This window comes from Penaeus chinensis, chromosome 19 (genome assembly GCF_019202785.1).
Source record: "Penaeus chinensis breed Huanghai No. 1 chromosome 19, ASM1920278v2, whole genome shotgun sequence".
In the NCBI taxonomy this organism is placed as follows: domain Eukaryota; kingdom Metazoa; phylum Arthropoda; class Malacostraca; order Decapoda; family Penaeidae; genus Penaeus; species Penaeus chinensis.
Window position 1 is genome coordinate 4930946 of NC_061837.1, and position 17500 is coordinate 4948445.

Consider the following 17500-nt stretch of genomic DNA (forward strand, 5'->3'; position numbering starts at 1 on the left):
TGAATAGAGTAAAACTTTGATATAATTGAAAGTGTTTCAGTTTTGGATCTACATACCATCCATAAATTTTCCAAGGATTGTATCAATAGAAGGTTTCCTGGCATTAGATTGGTTTGCTAAAACTGTGTTTAAAGAGGGAAAAACGCTAAATGCTTTGTAATGAATACAATCAGTTTCTGTTTTAAAAGCGAGGCCAAATATATCTGAAGAACTGAATTCTAACAGTGGAAAATGCAGTTAGGCAAAGTAACCAGTTTTAGACTTTTCAGACAAAATTTTGTAAAAGCAGGGTGTTATGGTTTTGAAAATAAATAGGTGATATCCTTAAAGCAGTGGGTCCAAATTGGTATGCCACAGAGGATTAACAAGGGACCAGAACCTTGGGGAAAAATGTTGAAGGCCAGTTAGCTAGGGTTTTTTCATTGCTCATATTAAGAATGGATTAAGAAGTCTCCAAGTAATATTCTATTGAGTAAAAAAAAAAAGTCTTTAGTCTAGAACTATGTAGTAAGAAGAATTATAAAGGAAAATGCTAACATGAAAAAATGTAGTTGTTTGTGTAAGAAGATTGGGAACCACTACCTTAAATGCTACACCAGTCATGTTTTCATTTCATCATAAGAAGAAATATTTTTTCTTGTACAATAATTCTGGAGCTTTTGAGAAAGATAATGCAGTTCAGATTTGCAACTAATTTTCATGAATATTGGGAAGTAATATGAGCTGTTGCCTCTGTTAAAAACTACTAACTTTAATGTCTTGTCTGTTATCTTTTAAGATCCATTTTGTTTTTCTTGCTCCTCTCTTTTAATACTTCTTTTTCAGCATGTAGAGTAATGCATTGCAACATGCAATAGAGGGGATTTGGTATAAAAAACAAGAAACAAATAAAGAAACAAAGAAAAACAAAGTACACTGCCAGTGTTTACAGTAACTTATGAAGCAACAGGCTTTAGGATGTGGATATTGTGATATATGGTTGTTTTATTCTAACATCACATACTTCAGTAATATGAGTATGTCAAAAGTATTACACAGCTGATATATATACATATACTTTCCATATATCCAAAAAATGTTCCCCATTTTTATCCATCTTTCTTTCTTTCTCAGAGTGTTAGTAATCTTGAAGAGTGTATGATATAAAACATATGAAAGGAGCTTAAGAAACATAGGATCAGTTGGGCAAATCTTAAAAAAATGATATTTAGCTTGACAAGTCTCAAAAAAGAGTATTTACATTTCCAAGTGCAGAAATTGGAGTACCAATATATGTTTTCCCTTGTTGTCTCCATGATATGCAAATTGACTTTTATTGAAGAGCAAGCCTTGTTGTAATTGCAGTTGTTGCATTGCTTTTTTGTTTTATCTAGGTGATGGAAGGTGGTAAGTTTGTTGCAAGGAAAGGAGACTGTATGTGGCTTTTACAAAATTCAGAGATTTTGAGGTTAGTATTGCCTATTTTTGGCCACTGTTTTTAATTATTTGTGTATGAATCATTTACATATGTTCACATATAGATAGTAGTGTTTAGTGAAAATTTCTTGTAAATGATATCAGATTTACTTTGTCTTCTTCATCTTGGAGGAAATGTTTTAGCAAGATACTTTTCAGACTATACATCTAATGTGTCATGAATTAATTACTAATAGAGAAATACAAAGTTTTAAAGAGCTGCTGGCAGAGGTTACAGGAGTCAAGGCATATAAACAAGGTTATCCTGATCTGGAGAACTTTATTTCTTTGGGTTTGTTCCTAGCCTGCTAGAAAATGTTTAAATATGAAGAAATAAAATAGAGAAATAGGTCTCATATGCTGGAGGTTCTGGTCAGAGGCTTTTTTTCCCACTTTTTTTTTCTTTCTCTTTTTTTTCTTTCTTTCTTTCTTTCATTGCTGTGCGTACAGGTGTATCCCACAGACCAGTCAGTTTGTTTTGTTACACCAGTGCATGTGACCCATCTCTAGTGGGTTAAATCATTATTATTATCTTTTTATTGTATGATAAATGCATACTGTATTTCACCAGATATAGAAAAGCAAGAGGAGACCCATGACTGCAAATTCACTTGCCATGTGAGCACCTGCTATGATATTGTTACTCTTCCTGATGATCCTCACACATTTCTCACCTGTGGAGAAGATGGGACTGTGCGGTGGTTTGACTTGCGGGCAAAGGTGCAGTGCACAACAAGAAATTGTCAGGAGGTGGGACTTTTTTCTTTTTCTCTAAACCTGTAGCTTAGTAATTATGTTGAAATTTTATTTTCACTTAATGTTCTATAATAAGCGGCATAACTGGTCCAAGCTTTTGCTGAAAAATGAAGAGAAACATTCAGAGGAAAGCAGTTTTAGCATTTGTGTAAAAAGAAATTTTCAAAGGTTCCTCTGTAGGTATTTAACCCAGTCAACACAGATGGCAAAAATAAATGCCATGCCTACTGTAATATAAGTTTACTTATTGTCTCTCTGTCACCAAGGAGTCAGTTATTAGTCCTGCCTATCTCACCTGTTTACCCTTTTCTTTATTTTTGAAAAGTTTCTTTTGTATTATTTCATTATCTTTAATATTACCAAGACTTTAATAACAGTTTAATAATCATAATATCAGTAAGAATAATAACGATATCAACATCAATAGTATTATAAAGAAAAACACATTTCCCCACCAATTCAAGGAATAAAGAAATCAGGTTTGGTCACTAGAACCTATGGCTAGACTCCTTGCTGGCTGAGCACAATTGGGTTAATGAAGTACAAGAGAAAGAAAGTTAAGGTAGTTATTGAGCCCTGTCTCATTCTTGAAGCAGGTTTTTTTGTACTATCTTGCTAAAAATTGCATAATCAGATTAAACTTATTTTGATTTATCAAAATTACAAACAAAGCCAGAATATGAACCCCCAAAGCTTGAGCCACCTCAGTTGCAAAATCAAGCTGTGTTATCTCAGTTAAACATCAGCATTTCAAAATTGGCAGGCTGTTTCCTGCTTCTGCTTTGGTGTGAATGGGATGTAGTCAGTGATAACTAGTATAGTTGGTATTGTCTGGCATCTTTACAGTACAGTATTTTTAGTGCCTGAAGACCTCACAGAGCCATTTCCCCCTTTGCATATACCTTCCCCCTACTACATTGGTCTTTCTGTGTATCTGTATGGCATTCTCCTCCTTGCCCTTCATGCAGTCATATCACAATGGGACTACTTGAGTTGTAATTTTGTTTTTCTCTTAGTATTTTGTATAGAAGGAGTAACTTTTCAGTTGTTTGGTAACTTTAACTTTCCAGCATGAACCATGCATTTTTTGATGTGCAAAATCAAGGTCTTCAAATAGTAAGCTTTTTACTGCCCTTGAAACACATATTTATATATTTCTTGTGATTTTGAAATTTAATTATTAGAGTCAAAATTAATTTCAAAGACCAGGCTTTCTGATATTTTTCTCTCTATCTAGTCTATGTCTTCCATTTTCTTGTTATTTTAGATCTTCCCCCTTTGTTTTAGCCTTATATAAAACCTGTTGCAGGCATGTGACACCTCAAACAGACAGAATTCAGACCTCATCTTTGGAAATTGTATCTATAGAGTGCACAATTCCTGTATTACCATGCAACCATATTAAAACTGCAACACTTCAGCTTGGTCTGACACTTTTGCATCTCTCTGACACTGATTTATCCCTTGGATCCAGGTGATGTTGATGTTGTCATGAAAATTTTGGGCAAGTGAAGGGTGATTGGAATTATTTGTCTTGAAAAAAAAAGGGCTATGGGGCAGTGAGGTGAGCGTCTCAACATAGGAAACAGTAGCTAATGGAGTAATGTGAGTGCACAAAGCACTTGGAGAGAGATTAATTTCAGGAAGAGGCTCATATGCCATCCTTCAGCCTTACCAGGGAGAGGTCTGTCACCAGGAAGAACACAATATCCATGCACAGTAACCTATTACTGCCCCCAGTCACTGGTGATATAGGGTATTTTGGGAAATTTAATGATATGAAAATAAGATATAACAAGTAACACAGTTACTTATTGTTATTATAATATCCCAGATTGTAAACTACTTTGAGATTATATGGGGTCCACTTAATGAAAACAGCCTGTAATCATTTTCATACAGAATAACTAATGACAAATGTAGACCATCACAAATGACAAAACAGTAAAAAAAAAAAAAAAAATGCATCTGGAGAAAAAGAACTAACAGTATTGCAAAGAAGAATCAGGGATTCTTGATACTGCACGTGAGTTTTCATATGGGCTGGGCTTACAAGCAACACACTTAGGAGATGAGTAAGTCCTGGATTTTGGTCCATGCACTTGCCGCCACTCAGGGAAGCCCAATACCCATAAATCTCATGCAACACAAGGAAGCCTAATGCCTGGGTTTTGGGCCTTGTACTTTCTGTAAGGCACCTGGATCTAACAAGTTAAGCAAGTAAAAAGCAACCTTGTGTAGACTGCATCGTCGCATACTTAACCCATCACCTCCGGGGGAACGGAAATTCCTGAGCATGGTGATTTCTGGCAATGGCCAGACGCTGGGCGTGGGAGTCTGTCATCAAGCGGAAGGTCCCGCTCCAAGTGCTCTGGCGCGTCGCCACATGTGCAGGCGTACCCTGCAGACCAAGCGATTTGTTATGATGCTGGTACACGTGACCTGTCCTGGTCGGGTTAAACTCCTCTCTTCTCTCCTCTCCTCTTTTCTTCTCTTCTCTTCTCTTCTCTTCTCTTCTCTTCTCTTCTCACAATCTCCTCACTCTCTCTGCTCTCTCTTTGTTTCTCTCATTTTCTTTCTTAACTCAATTGTCTCATTTTGTCAAGTTAAAGACATCAGGGGATTATTATAAGTATCTGAAGTCCATGACTTATGAAGCTCTACAAAATCAGTGACATTGTATTCGTTTTATTACCTATTATGAATTACAGCAGGACATATCATACTTCATAAATAGAGAATAGCATTCTGCATGTATCTGTATAAGTTAAAGAATGTAAGGCATATACAGGAAGTCCACAAAATATCTGAAAATGTCTTCGGATGTATAACTATAATAGCAGTTTCCCAGCTAAAATGCAGTACTCTCTCTCTCTCATTCTTTTATCTTTCTGTCCTCTCTCCACTCTACTGAAGGAATTTGAGGCACCTGAGCCATTACTTACAAAAGTGGTTATATAACATTTTGTTTTGTACTTAACAGGAGAATGAATTGTACTTCATAAATAAAAAATAGTATGCTTCATGCCTTTATATCATTGTGGCAAGTCCATAAAATGGCTGGTAATGTCTCGCAGTAAATGTTTCATGGTATGTATACCTCTAAAACAGGCTGGCTAATTGGCAGTTTTTTTCTGTGCAGTGTTTATGGAAGTCAAAAAGCACAGATGGAATTTTAAAATTTGTTTTATGTCAATGAGACAATATCTTCTATATATATTCATATATTTTCCAGGACATTCTTCTAAACATGGGACGTGCAGTAACTGCAGTGGCAGTAAATCCTATTACCCCATATCATTTGGCTGTGGCTACTCAAGATTCAACCATCAGAATTTATGATAGACGTGTCCTGGGGACTAGAGCCACAGGTAAGAGGATTTATATAGTAATAGAAGGAAGGCCATAAAGAACCTAACTTGTGCAATATGTAATGATAGAAACTTCTCTAGCTGATATGCTGGTTGGGATCTTGAAGAATTTGTGTGATCTACACATCAGCAAACTGTATAGTATTGTAATTAATCTTTACTTTTTATATTTGTAGATACCTTTGTGGAGCAGACAGACAGAGCTCTTCTTATGAGGTTGAAGCCAGACAACATGGAAGGCAAGAACCATAGAGTTACATCTTTACGTTATAGTCAGGATGGGAGAGAGGTGCTTGCAAGTTATTCCTCAGATTATTTATATCTTTTTGATACAGAGGTAAGTCATTATTTTTTGTACAGTTTGACATTATTTATCGTGTATGCTATTGTAGCAATGTCCTGTGAAGTTATGTTATTTCAACTGTGCATTAAACTAAAGTAACAAATTTTGTAAGTTGTAATGATGGTAAACTCTGTTTAAGAATGATTCAGTGGGTAGCATTAATTTGAAATATTTATTTCAGAACTTTAAAGAGATTACACTTGAAGGTGCTAATGATGTTGATATGGAAGCCAACTCTGGACCCACGTTGAAACGTCTGCGTCTCAGGGGTGATTGGTCAGACACTGGTCCCCAGGCACTACCAGAATGTGAGATGCGCAACCAGGCAGGAGGTAAGTCTTTATTTCAGCCATGTCAATTTTAATGGACTAACTTTTTTAGGTCATTACATTTTTGAAACACCCTGTAGTACCATACAGTTATTGCTGTGCATGAATTTATTAAGAGATAATATAGATTTAATTTGGACAAAGGTTTAACAAAAATAAAATATCTCTTGAAGTTCAAGATGATAAGTTATCTCCTACTTTGAATGATTCTCTGGTAACTTCAACTTCTTTAGTCTAGTGGGCTTGCTTATGTACTGTCAAGTTGGCACAATCTGGTCGTTCACCGACCACAAAATCTTAGCATGATGTCTAACTCATAACATTATTATTTGAGCAGTTGAGCTAACCCAACTCCCCTATTTGAGGCAGCACTACACTCTTACAGTAAATGTCTCCCCTAAGAGCTAGGGATTTTGTTCCTTAAAATGAAGTCCTGTGAGCATCCACTTCATCTTAGAGAGCTTTTAAAAAGCACAGGGAGTGTCAAGCATGAAACCTAGCACACTTTCAGTTGGCCATTTGCTGCTGTAGGCATACAACGTCTTTTACATAATTTCACTAGCTTTTGGATTTTATTATTGCTTAATGCTGTAGGTGTGCTACTCTGCACTGCCTTCTGGTAAATAAACATTGGGTTTCATTGGCTTGTTTGATTTTAATACCTTTCCAAAAGTATAATAGCAGACTAAATTCACTTTTCTAAAGGTAATTGTGAATGGCTCTTCGTTAATCCCTTGGATCCAGGTGCTTCACTCCCCTGCCTAATCTGGGCATTAGGCTTACTTGAGTGGCTACTCCGGCTGGTGTGTGGCTTGCAGGCTGGGTGCACGTGCACACGAACACTCATATGACAAGACTCCATCCCTCCCCTTTGCAATGTTATTATCTCTTTTTCTGCATAAGCTTTTTTTGCATTTTTTGACTACATATCATGTCTGTAGGTAGCCCATAACTCAGTGAAATAATAAAACAATAAGTAACACTTGTTATTTGTGTTTTTTTTTTTTTTTTTTTTTTTTTTTTTTTTTTGTATATATGTTTTGGTAATATTTAATTTTTTGTATTGCACCGCCGGTCACAGTGGGCAGGAATATTGATGTGTCAGAAATTTTTACTGCATATAAACCAGTATAATTAGAGCAATGTCATTAGTTTTAGAATAAATATATAAATATATGTGTGTGGGTGTGGCTGTGTGGGTGTTTTTGTGTGTGAGTGTGCATGCGTGCATGGCATATGTGTGTGTGTGTGTGTGTGTGTGTGTGTGTGTGTGTGTGTGTGTGTGTGTGTGTGTGTGTGTGTGTGTGTGTGTGCGTGTGTGCGTGTGTGCGTGTGTGCGTGTGTGCGTGTGTGCGTGTGTGCGTGTGTGCGTGTGTGTGTGTGTGTGTGCGTGCGTGCGTGCGTGCGTGCGTGCGTGCGTGCGTGCGTGTGTGTGTGCGTGCGTGCGTGCGTGTGTGTGTGTGTGTGCATGTGTTTGTGTATAAATGTGTGCATATTTATGTATTTATTTTTGTATGTGTTGATTTATTCAAAATTTGTGATGAGTAGATATGATCATTAGCAAATTTCAAATTGTTGTGTACTGTATCCTATGTTTATATAAAGGAAGTGATCTTGTTTTTGTATTTGACTCCTTAAGAGTCTAAGTTCAAAGTGATGAATTTTGAACTTTTTAAAAATAGATGATATGCTTAAGATAAAATTAAATGCTAGAAGTCTGTCTGTTTGATAATACATTTAACATTCATTCAAAATATTTGTAAAGCTTTTTATAATGAAATGATCTCTAGTTTTTTTGTCTTGCCTAAATCATGTAAAGTACCCTCCTATGGAACAATTTACAATTTAGCTAGTTGTGATGGTGAGGTAATTTGAGATCTTTTCTACAGATGTTGGCCAAGCAAGACCAACATTGCATGCAACGCTTATGCAGAGGATGACAGACGTTTTGTCTAGAATGCTAAATGATCCGGGCACTAGAGCCACAGTTCAAAGAACAACTTCAGAATCTGAGGTACAGAACCCTTCAGAATCTCCCTCAGAAAATGTAAGAGATGGAGAGGAAGCTGCAGATGCAGTACAACATTCAGTAAGTAATGTGAATGAGCCATCACCTTTATCATCTTTGGAAGCCCCAAGTTCAAGTATTCAGCAAACCATGACACAGTCTCCAGGAACATCAGAGGATAATGCTGCTCCAGAGAGTATGAATGATCAGTGTTTTGAAAATGAAGAAGCAGGAGAAAGACTAGAACAAAGTGCCACACACAGTATGCCAGAGACTCAGCAAGACCCTCAAGAAACAGAACAAGCAATAACTACCCAAGAGACAGATGAAACACCGCTTGAAGAAGAGGAGGAGGATGCACACATGAAAGACTCTCAGAGAGCTACATTATCAGGTCTCCGACACAGGCTATCATCACTGAGACAAGGGTTTGTAGAAAAGTAAGTTTTTTAAAGGACCTCATAGATAGTTTAGGTACTGTATTTGGTATTTATTACAATATTACTTTTTTTCATAAAGTCTTGAAGATTAGTTCTATAAGATATAAAGAAAATTATTATCTGGAAGTTTCACAGGCCCTTAAATGTTAGGTTTAGTTGTTGCTTTGTGCTTATACTTGCATTGTCTCCAGTCTGGCAAAGAGCAACTGTGAACATATGGCCTAAACCAGATTTACCTTGCTTGTGGAGTGGAAAAATGTTGATATTATATCAGTATTTTTTTTTTTTTTTCAACTGAATTATTTATACTTCAGATACATAAATTGTGATATGGAAGTGGTACATATAAAGATATACCCATTTCCTATCTTTTTTATCTGTCTGTCTTTCGATCTCTGTGTATCGATCTTTTCATCTGTCTCTCTGTAGACACGTCTGGTAAGTATAACCATCATTTTCAAATCTTAAACTGATGCAGAAAAGACTACCTAAAGTTGAATTAGAGTAAATATTATTTTATTACCTATTTGTCAACATATTGAACTGCATGGAACAATTTGCAGTCCCTTGTTTGTTATAAGAACAATTGTGTTTAGTTTTGATGAAAAATGCATTTTCCCATTATGACAAAATTAGTGACAAAGATGAGCCAATTGATGGATGGAAAATGCTCCTTTTCTGTCTGATACTTCTGGGTTATAGGTTATGGTGGTTTGGTGTGAAGGTCTGATAGCCTATTCCAAAATATTAACTTATGGTTGCACAGTACATGCAAAAACATGGAGAGCTAAATAAGAAAAAAAATCCATTCCAACATCCCTTTGCTTCCTTATGGGCACATGTATGGGCATACCACAACCTAGCTGGCTCAGAGATGATGGCAGGGATATAGAGTAAGGACTTGCTGCACCTGGCTGACTAGTAGAGGGCTGCATTGCCAGCAAGTAGTCATGATGCAGCTCGAAGAACTTGGCCAGGAGAGAGAAGCCTGTAGGTGCAAGTGCTATTTGTTTCATCAGCTTCAAAATGTGGTCAGTGAAGGGCTGTGAGCTCAACAGTCAACTACTACTACTGTCACTTGGATGGTGTAGGGAAATCCATAGGTCTCCTTTTTTACCTGCAGAACAAAACATATCCTCTTAAGAGGAAGCAGAAGGCACAAGAGGGCAAAACAAAAAGGATGTGTACAAAAGTGCATTGATGAACCAAAGGAGGAGAAAAAAGACATTTGGAGAGAGGGCAAAGGAAAGACAGCAAACCAGTCCCTCAATCCTCATTACTGTTCCCTTCCCAAGGAAACATTTATCCACAAAATAAATGGCTGCTTCCATATCCTTCCCTGGTTAAGAGGGCTCATTCAATTGTCCTGCCAAGGCAATAGAGAGAACACAAGGGAGAGCTACACACTTTCCCTTCACCCTCTGCCTCTCAAAGCAAAGAGTGAAAGAAGAAGGAAGGGGGACAGACAGAGAGCAAAGTGAGAAGGGAGCAGGTAGAAAACTCAAAAAAGGGGCTTACAAAAAAAAAAAAAGCAAAGAAGGAACAAAGATCACCACATCTCTTAAAAGATAGGGCACAAGAAACGTCATCAACCCATTCATGATGGGAGCTCCCAGTGCCATACAAAACAATTTATCAGGGTACATGTGGAGTCAGTTGCTCAAGGGATATATCAGAAGCACTGGAAACATAAATGCAGTTTTGAACTTGTTGAGGAGGAAGGGTGATTGGGACTTGAGGGATTTTCAGGGTAGATTTTCATTTATTTTTTGTCTTTCTTGCTTTTTTTGGTTGCACTGTGCAACCAGTATAATTACATGGAGTCAAATCAGTTGATCATCTTAGGTGAAGGTATCATACCTGATTGCTAAACCTTTTTCATCAGAGGAAGTAGGGAATAAAAAATTTCACCATGAACCTATTTCATGATAACTATATTTGTTCTTTGCATAATGAAGAAGGTATATAGAATATTTTAATATTTTGTATAGATTTTTGCATGGTATACTTACTTTAAAAATTATAATGTTTTTGCAATTATAACATTAACTTTTGGAAAGGAAAAACTTTTTAGAGTGCATTAGGCACAAAAATTAATGGGGTATTTGAAAATGCAAGTATTCCTTTAGTAACAGTTACCAAGTGTAGGTATATGCATATATTTGTGTGTATGTATTTGTATGTGTACTTGCAAATACTCACACTTAGATTACATGCTGGAGGTGTTATTTTGGTAAAAATTTGGAGGATTTCACTGTATTTCAACTTAATATTTAAGAAAATGTGCCAATTTTTAATGGAAGAACTAGTGGCATGAAATTTATATTGAGAAAGGGTCTTAAAAATATGTAAAATAATAATTAATGAAACAAGTTAACTTAGGCAAACTTGTTCCTAGAAGCAGCTGATGGAGCTCTGTCACGTTCAATGCATACCAATGACAGTCAACAGTGGAGCAAAGCAAATCCCTCTTCATAACAATTCGTACCATAATCACACACATCTTGTGTTTTCTTTTCTTCCCTTCATTGTTTTATTTACAATTTGTTCAGCATGACTCCTACATATACATACACCCACCATGGTTGTATCATTAGCATGATTTTGTGTGTGTGTATGTGTGTGCGTGACTAATTTTGAACTCTAAAACATCCAAGGAATTTCCCATGTGAATATGAAGCCTTATAATTTTTTTTCATGACCATAATAAATACATATAAACACACAAACATATAGTTTGAAATAAGCAATTATCAATATACTTATATATATATATATATGTATATGTATATATTTTTCTTTCTTTCTTTCTTTCTTTTCATTTCTTCTTTTTCTCTTTTTTTTTTAATGAGTCAGATGGGATTGTTATTTACTCAAACTAAAAAAAAAAAAAGAGAGAGAGAGAGGAAAGAGACTACCTCAAAAGAACAACAAAATACATGCAGATGTCCCATTAACTTTTGTGATTTGATGCACAAAAAAGTATATGTGGAGGATGAAGAGTGGCATCAATTTTTAGTTTTTTATTATATTAATTAATTTATTTATTATTATTATTATTAATTTTTCTGGGGGGGAGGGTTGTTTCACTGTGTTATAGTACTTAACAAGAATATTTAATTGTTTTCTAAAAGATAAACAAGAACTTTTAGATTTGGTTTGTTTTGGAATTCTCTTGAATTTACATATAAAGGGCCATTGCCTTGCACTTATGAAATAATTAAGCTATGAGCAAGATTACCCTAGATACTACTTTTATATAGTCTGCTTACGTCTATGCAAAACATAATCCTTGAAATAACCTTATTTCACTTTTCTGTCTTTTTTACTAATATCCTTAGATTTCAGTGAATGTCACATTAAGGATAGTAGAATTTCCTTACCAACCATTGATATCTTGATACAGGGAAACCGATTCGGAAAATTAGAATTTCGTTTTTGGAAACCCCCCCCTTTTTTTTTTCTTTCTTTTTTAGATTATAGGTTATAGACTTGAAATGTTAGGTGAATCTTTTATGTGATATCTGCAAGATAAGCTTGATTATTTATCCCCTGTGAGATTTGTTTATTGATAGTTATTTAATCCCTCATATTTTTTAAACCCTTGCTAATTTACATATCAGATTGACATTGTTACATGCAAAACTTCATTAAAATCTAAACTGGAAACTAGCTGCCATATGAATACTTAGCTGTTAAATACTAATAAACAGTGAAGTGGTCAAAGTTATTAGTTTTGATCAGTAAGACAGATCTTCAGCTTTCTAAATATGATTATAAAATTTACTTTGTTTTCTCCAGGCATTTCAATTCCCAGATCAGTCAGCTCAGTGAACGGCTAGTGGAACTTGTTAAGTTACGGAGGTGTAGAAATCGTTAAAAAGATATGTACTTTTATTCATGGGCCGTCCAGGGCTGTGTCCTTTAGAAATTGATTTTTAAAATTCTTTATAAAAGGAATTTTATCCTCTTGGGGTCTAGATCATTTTAGGTTATTAGCGCTATCGCTATTTTGGGGAGTATTTTTTATAATAAACAGTATCATTATCATGTGGCAGGCAATGGCTCATGTAAATTTTTTTTCTTCTTCAACAGACATCAGGTAGAACCATCAATCAGCCTTTCATATTCTGGCCAAGGAGTTAGCAGTGGTATGATCAGCTTTGGTGTTGGGGATGAAGTCACTCGTAGCAGCACACCCAATCAGTCAGAACAGGACATCGGTCCAAGTTTGACAGTGCCAAGTACAAGTGGGACCACTAGCTCAGAGGCTCCAAACTCTGAAGAAACCTCACAGTCCCAGGAAGCACCAAAACACAAACCTGAAAGAGGTGAACAGCCCTGCTGCTCATCAACTTCATCCTCCTTAGCATCATCATCATCTTCATTGCATCAGCCCCAACCAGTTAGAGCTCATACATTAACAACTTCGAGTTCTAGTCCTGCCATCTGTGATATGGAAGTAGGAGCATCATCTAGTCAAGAAGGGAGAGATAGTTTGGGTCCTGAGGCTGTGACGGCAGGATCATCAAACCGTGGGGCAGTTGCCAGTGAGATAAACCTGGGACACACTGTAGGTATGTAACTGATATAAAATTATTTAACTTTTTTTTATTTCTTTCTTAAATAATCAGCTTACTATGCAAACAAATGTTGTTGTTGCAGTAATAGTTAATATGTGTTTGTGATAGAAGTTGCAGATGTTTATACGGATATAATTTCTAAAAAAAAAAAAAAAATGCAATTCTGGGGCCATGAAAATGCCTACCATAAAATTGTAATTCTAAATCAGACTATGTGATTTTGGAATGATTTCTTCTTGAAGAATGGAGGAGAGAGAGAGTGGTAGTGGATGTTCTCTCCATTATTATTGCTACTTTTACAGAATGATAAAGAATTCAATCATTAACAAATGGATAAAAGACTTTACTGATATGCATTATGTGCATTACTATGGGATTAGTATCTAAATGTTGATAATGAGAAAGTGTAAATTGAACCTTTCTGATAGTAGTTTGAAGAGGTTAACAATTGTCTGCAACTTACAACAGATAAGAAATACCAAATAAGTATATTTCTTTCAGAATCTTTGTAACTTAAGAGCATCCTTTTTTTCTAACAGATTTTGGAGACGATGACAGTGATGATGAGTCAGCAACTGCCAGGTAAAGTAATGTACCACCCCCACTGCATACAGATGCTGGAGGGGGGGTGGGGTTACTGAATATGTTGGTACTTATAGGAGAATAGATGTTACAAAAATATTCTCTTTATGCCCTAGTTCTCTTTTAGCAAAGGCTTTTGGTAATCAAGTTTTGTGAATTTGGGGATGATTTGTATCTACAGGAGGGAAACGTAACCTAATCATTATGTAAAGTAACAGAAAAACACAAAAGTTAAGATTCACTGTTTTGTGCATAAGTAGATAGTAAAAGATAACAATCTCATAAGCAAATAAATTCAAACAGAAGCACAAGTGCACGTATGGCTAGTGCAATTGAGCGTGCTGTACAACGTGTGAAAGGAGAACGTGCTGCAGGTGTCGTTGGAGATAGAGAAGTGCTGGTTCCACAGGCTTCTGTCAAGCAGTGTTATAAAGGCCATCGTAATGCAAGGTATGGTTTGATTGTTATTTAGCCAATGTTATTTTGCCTACTTTTATCTGAATATATAAGGATACTTTTTCATATATTTGGTAATATTCTGATTCTTTAATTTTGATTATGGTAATATATTTTAAAGTTCTTTATTGTTTTATTCTCATATTTAATCTCTTTCAGAACTATGATTAAAGAAGCTTGTTTTTGGGGAGACTCTCATGTCATGTCTGGATCTGACTGTGGACGTGTTTTTGTGTGGGAACGAAAGACTGGGAGACTAGTAATGCTTTGGGAAGCAGACCGACATGTAGTAAATTGCCTGCAACCTCATCCAACTCTACCAGTTCTTGCCACATCAGGCATAGATTATGATGTAAAACTCTGGGCTCCAGTGTGTGAAGAATCTCGCTTTGATGAAGCAAAGGCCCTAGAGGTATGTTATTCTTTGGGAAATTTTTTATTTTCTTTATCTTACTAAAATTGACTTTTTGTGTTAGATTTATTGCTTTTTTTAAAACATTTTTTAATCCATCTTTATATCTGACGTAGTTACTTTATTAGAGAATGTCAGCACTTAACTCATAGCCTACTGATAACATGGGGTTCACATCAAGACCGACTTGGTTGTGGTTCCAGGTGTCGTGGAATTCACATCATGGGTGACATGGACAAGGCTCTGGGGGATGGGTCATTTACGTCATGTTACAACGATGATGCATTATATTTTATGCTATTCTTTATGCTATTAGGAACCCTTATACCCACACCACATTCCCTGGGGTATTGCTAGAGGGAGAATGGGATGTGTAATGTTATGATTGGCCATTGTTTTGTATTAAGGGCAAATATTAGCTCATAAGTAATTTGTCTGTCATGCATGGAAGATGTCATTCACCAAAACATGATGCTCTCTGCTGATGTGAACCTGTAAGTAACCTTCACTCTTGTTTACGAGAACTGACTCCTTGGTGTCAACTACTCACTTTGTCTTTTGGTGCTCTACCAGTGTGGCTGTCTTGAAGTATGACACAAATAAGGGAAGTACTGGATCTGTAGGGGCAGCAGCCTTGTACATCACTATATACAATCTCGAATTTTGTAAAAGAAAAAAAAATAAGATTCACGAGAAAGTGATCTTAAAAAAAAAAAAAAAAAACACATTCAATCTTGTACATGGTGTAACATACATTTTTATTGTAATAGACTATAATGTACATAATCAGGCTACTTCAGGTTTGATCTTGTAACTAAAATGCATACCATGCATCTCTGAATATGAAAAAATAAAATAAAATAATTTTTGTTTTGCATACAAGTGATATAAAAAAATCACATCACTTTGTTAGTGCAATAAGGTGAGTGCTACATATTACCCACATCTGAAAAAGGCCCCGGAGGCAAGCCCAGTTGGCTGTGCAGACTACCTGGAATGAAGGCCAAGGCAACCCCATTTTCTTCCTGAGACAATGGGTCAAATACTGACCTTAAATAGTTTCTTGGATTCTACAAGCAGATGAAGAATCAACCTATTATTTATTTTGCTCTTGATATTGATGTGCATTGTTAACACACTTACACTTTGTATATGCATTGCTTGCTGTGGTTTTGTACTGTTTTTGTTTACACATGAACGAGTTCACAAACACTGTCACCATGTAGTTTATTACAGGCCACCATTATCTCCCCTCCTTTTTCATTTCTTGCCATTTTGGAAAAAGAAATGCAATATTATCATTGACATCAGTGGATCAATTAACCCATTCCCGATGGGTCACGCCTATAGGCGTCATAACAATACGCTCAAAATGTGGCAATGATTCGGCTTGATGTACCGAATTCACGCGCTCAAAGTCGGCGCGTTGCCGTGGTTCGCCAGAGTGTAGATTTTTTTTTAGTTTTCTACACCCTTCGCCAGTGGGTTAAGGAAAGTGAGCAAAGTTTACTTCAGTTGTATAAAAAGTGCATACCATTCATGCATATGTGAAAAAGGCTTTATGGCAAGATATAAATTTAGTGAATAATTTTTAGCTTTAATTTCAGGATAGCAGTATGCATTTATGTAGTGTGTAGAGAAAAATGGGTTTTATAATCTTATATATCTTTTGTGTAGTCAGTAAATACATACATTTAATTGAGACCAGCAAAGTATCACACACTGATTGTGAAAGCTACTCTAATTATGCCTTTCATGTTATTGATAAAAGTTTAATTTGTAAAATTCCAAAGAGTAATAGTTTATAATAACAGTAGCTCTTGAAATAATTTTTATGAAATTCCAGTTTTTAAACATAATCCCTGACTTAACCCAATGCCGACGGGCATGACGTGTACATACGTGCCATGCCCACTGTGAGTTACTTGTTTGATTGTTTTTACACATAGATAGCTACACTTGATAAGCCACCAATGAGCCAATTACAAGTACTACCTGTCTCGCACGTTTACTCTTTTCTTTGATTTACTAAAATATTTTACGTTATTTTATTTTGCTGTTATTATTGTTTATAACATTATAGTAATTATAATGTTTATAATAAAAATAACAGCATTGATATTCATAGCACTAGTAAAAAATACATTTTTCCCTCCAATTCAAATCACGTAAGGTCACAAGGTCTACTAATTGACTCCTTTGTGGCTAAGCACTAGCAGAGCCATCTATGTGCAGAGACATTTCACAAAAAATATAATAAATTAGCACAGCATTTTCCCCATTTTTTATTAATTTTCCCCGGCAGCATTAGGTTAAGAAGATACAAAATATATATACACGGTACTTGAACTGTAATCAACTTCTCCAATTAAGTTAGATAGGATTCAGAAGCTTTTCATACAAAGAAAAAGGAAAATGTGTCATTCTATATACACTGAAAATACTTTGTACTTTAATAACTGGGTTTGCTCATAAATTCCTCATTTTATGTTTATTTATTTTTTGTATAGAATTAGAATTACCTCTTGATTCATGGTAACTTTACTTATTTTGCTCTCTGTTTTTTTCAAGATAACAAGGCGAAACGAAGCTTTGTTAGAGGAGACAAGAGACACCATCACCGTACCTGCAACTTTCATGATAAGAATGCTGGCTTCTCTCAACCAAATTAGACGCGGCAGTAAGTAGTTGAACTGATTTTATTTTTAAGTACTTGTATGACTTTGCATGTCTTTCATAAAAGCTAATGACACCCAGTAGCCTAC

General features: G+C 35.7%; 1 protein-coding gene across 6 annotated transcripts in view; it reads left to right on the plus strand.

Moving 5' to 3' along the window:
* LOC125035091 (DDB1- and CUL4-associated factor 6-like) overlaps positions 1 to 17500 on the plus strand; it is a 45700-nt gene that overhangs the window by 3597 nt on the left and 24603 nt on the right. For 5 of the 6 annotated variants that reach the window (XR_007115736.1, XR_007115735.1, XR_007115737.1 and 2 more), the window contains exons 4-13: positions 2027 to 2205; positions 5447 to 5582; positions 5759 to 5919; positions 6107 to 6257; positions 8144 to 8702; positions 12798 to 13279; positions 13825 to 13867; positions 14171 to 14317; positions 14483 to 14735; positions 17307 to 17415. Coding sequence is in view for 2 of the 6 variants with exons in the window: in XM_047627237.1 (XP_047483193.1) it covers positions 2027 to 2205; positions 5447 to 5582; positions 5759 to 5919; positions 6107 to 6257; positions 8144 to 8702; positions 12798 to 13279; positions 13825 to 13867; positions 14171 to 14317; positions 14483 to 14735; positions 17307 to 17415 (2220 nt within the window). In the remaining 4 variants the exon portion in view is untranslated. The remainder of the gene's footprint in view (positions 1 to 2026; positions 2206 to 5446; positions 5583 to 5758; positions 5920 to 6106; positions 6258 to 8143; positions 8703 to 12797; positions 13280 to 13824; positions 13868 to 14170; positions 14318 to 14482; positions 14736 to 17306; positions 17416 to 17500) is intronic. The other variant, XM_047627238.1, reaches the window with a different exon arrangement.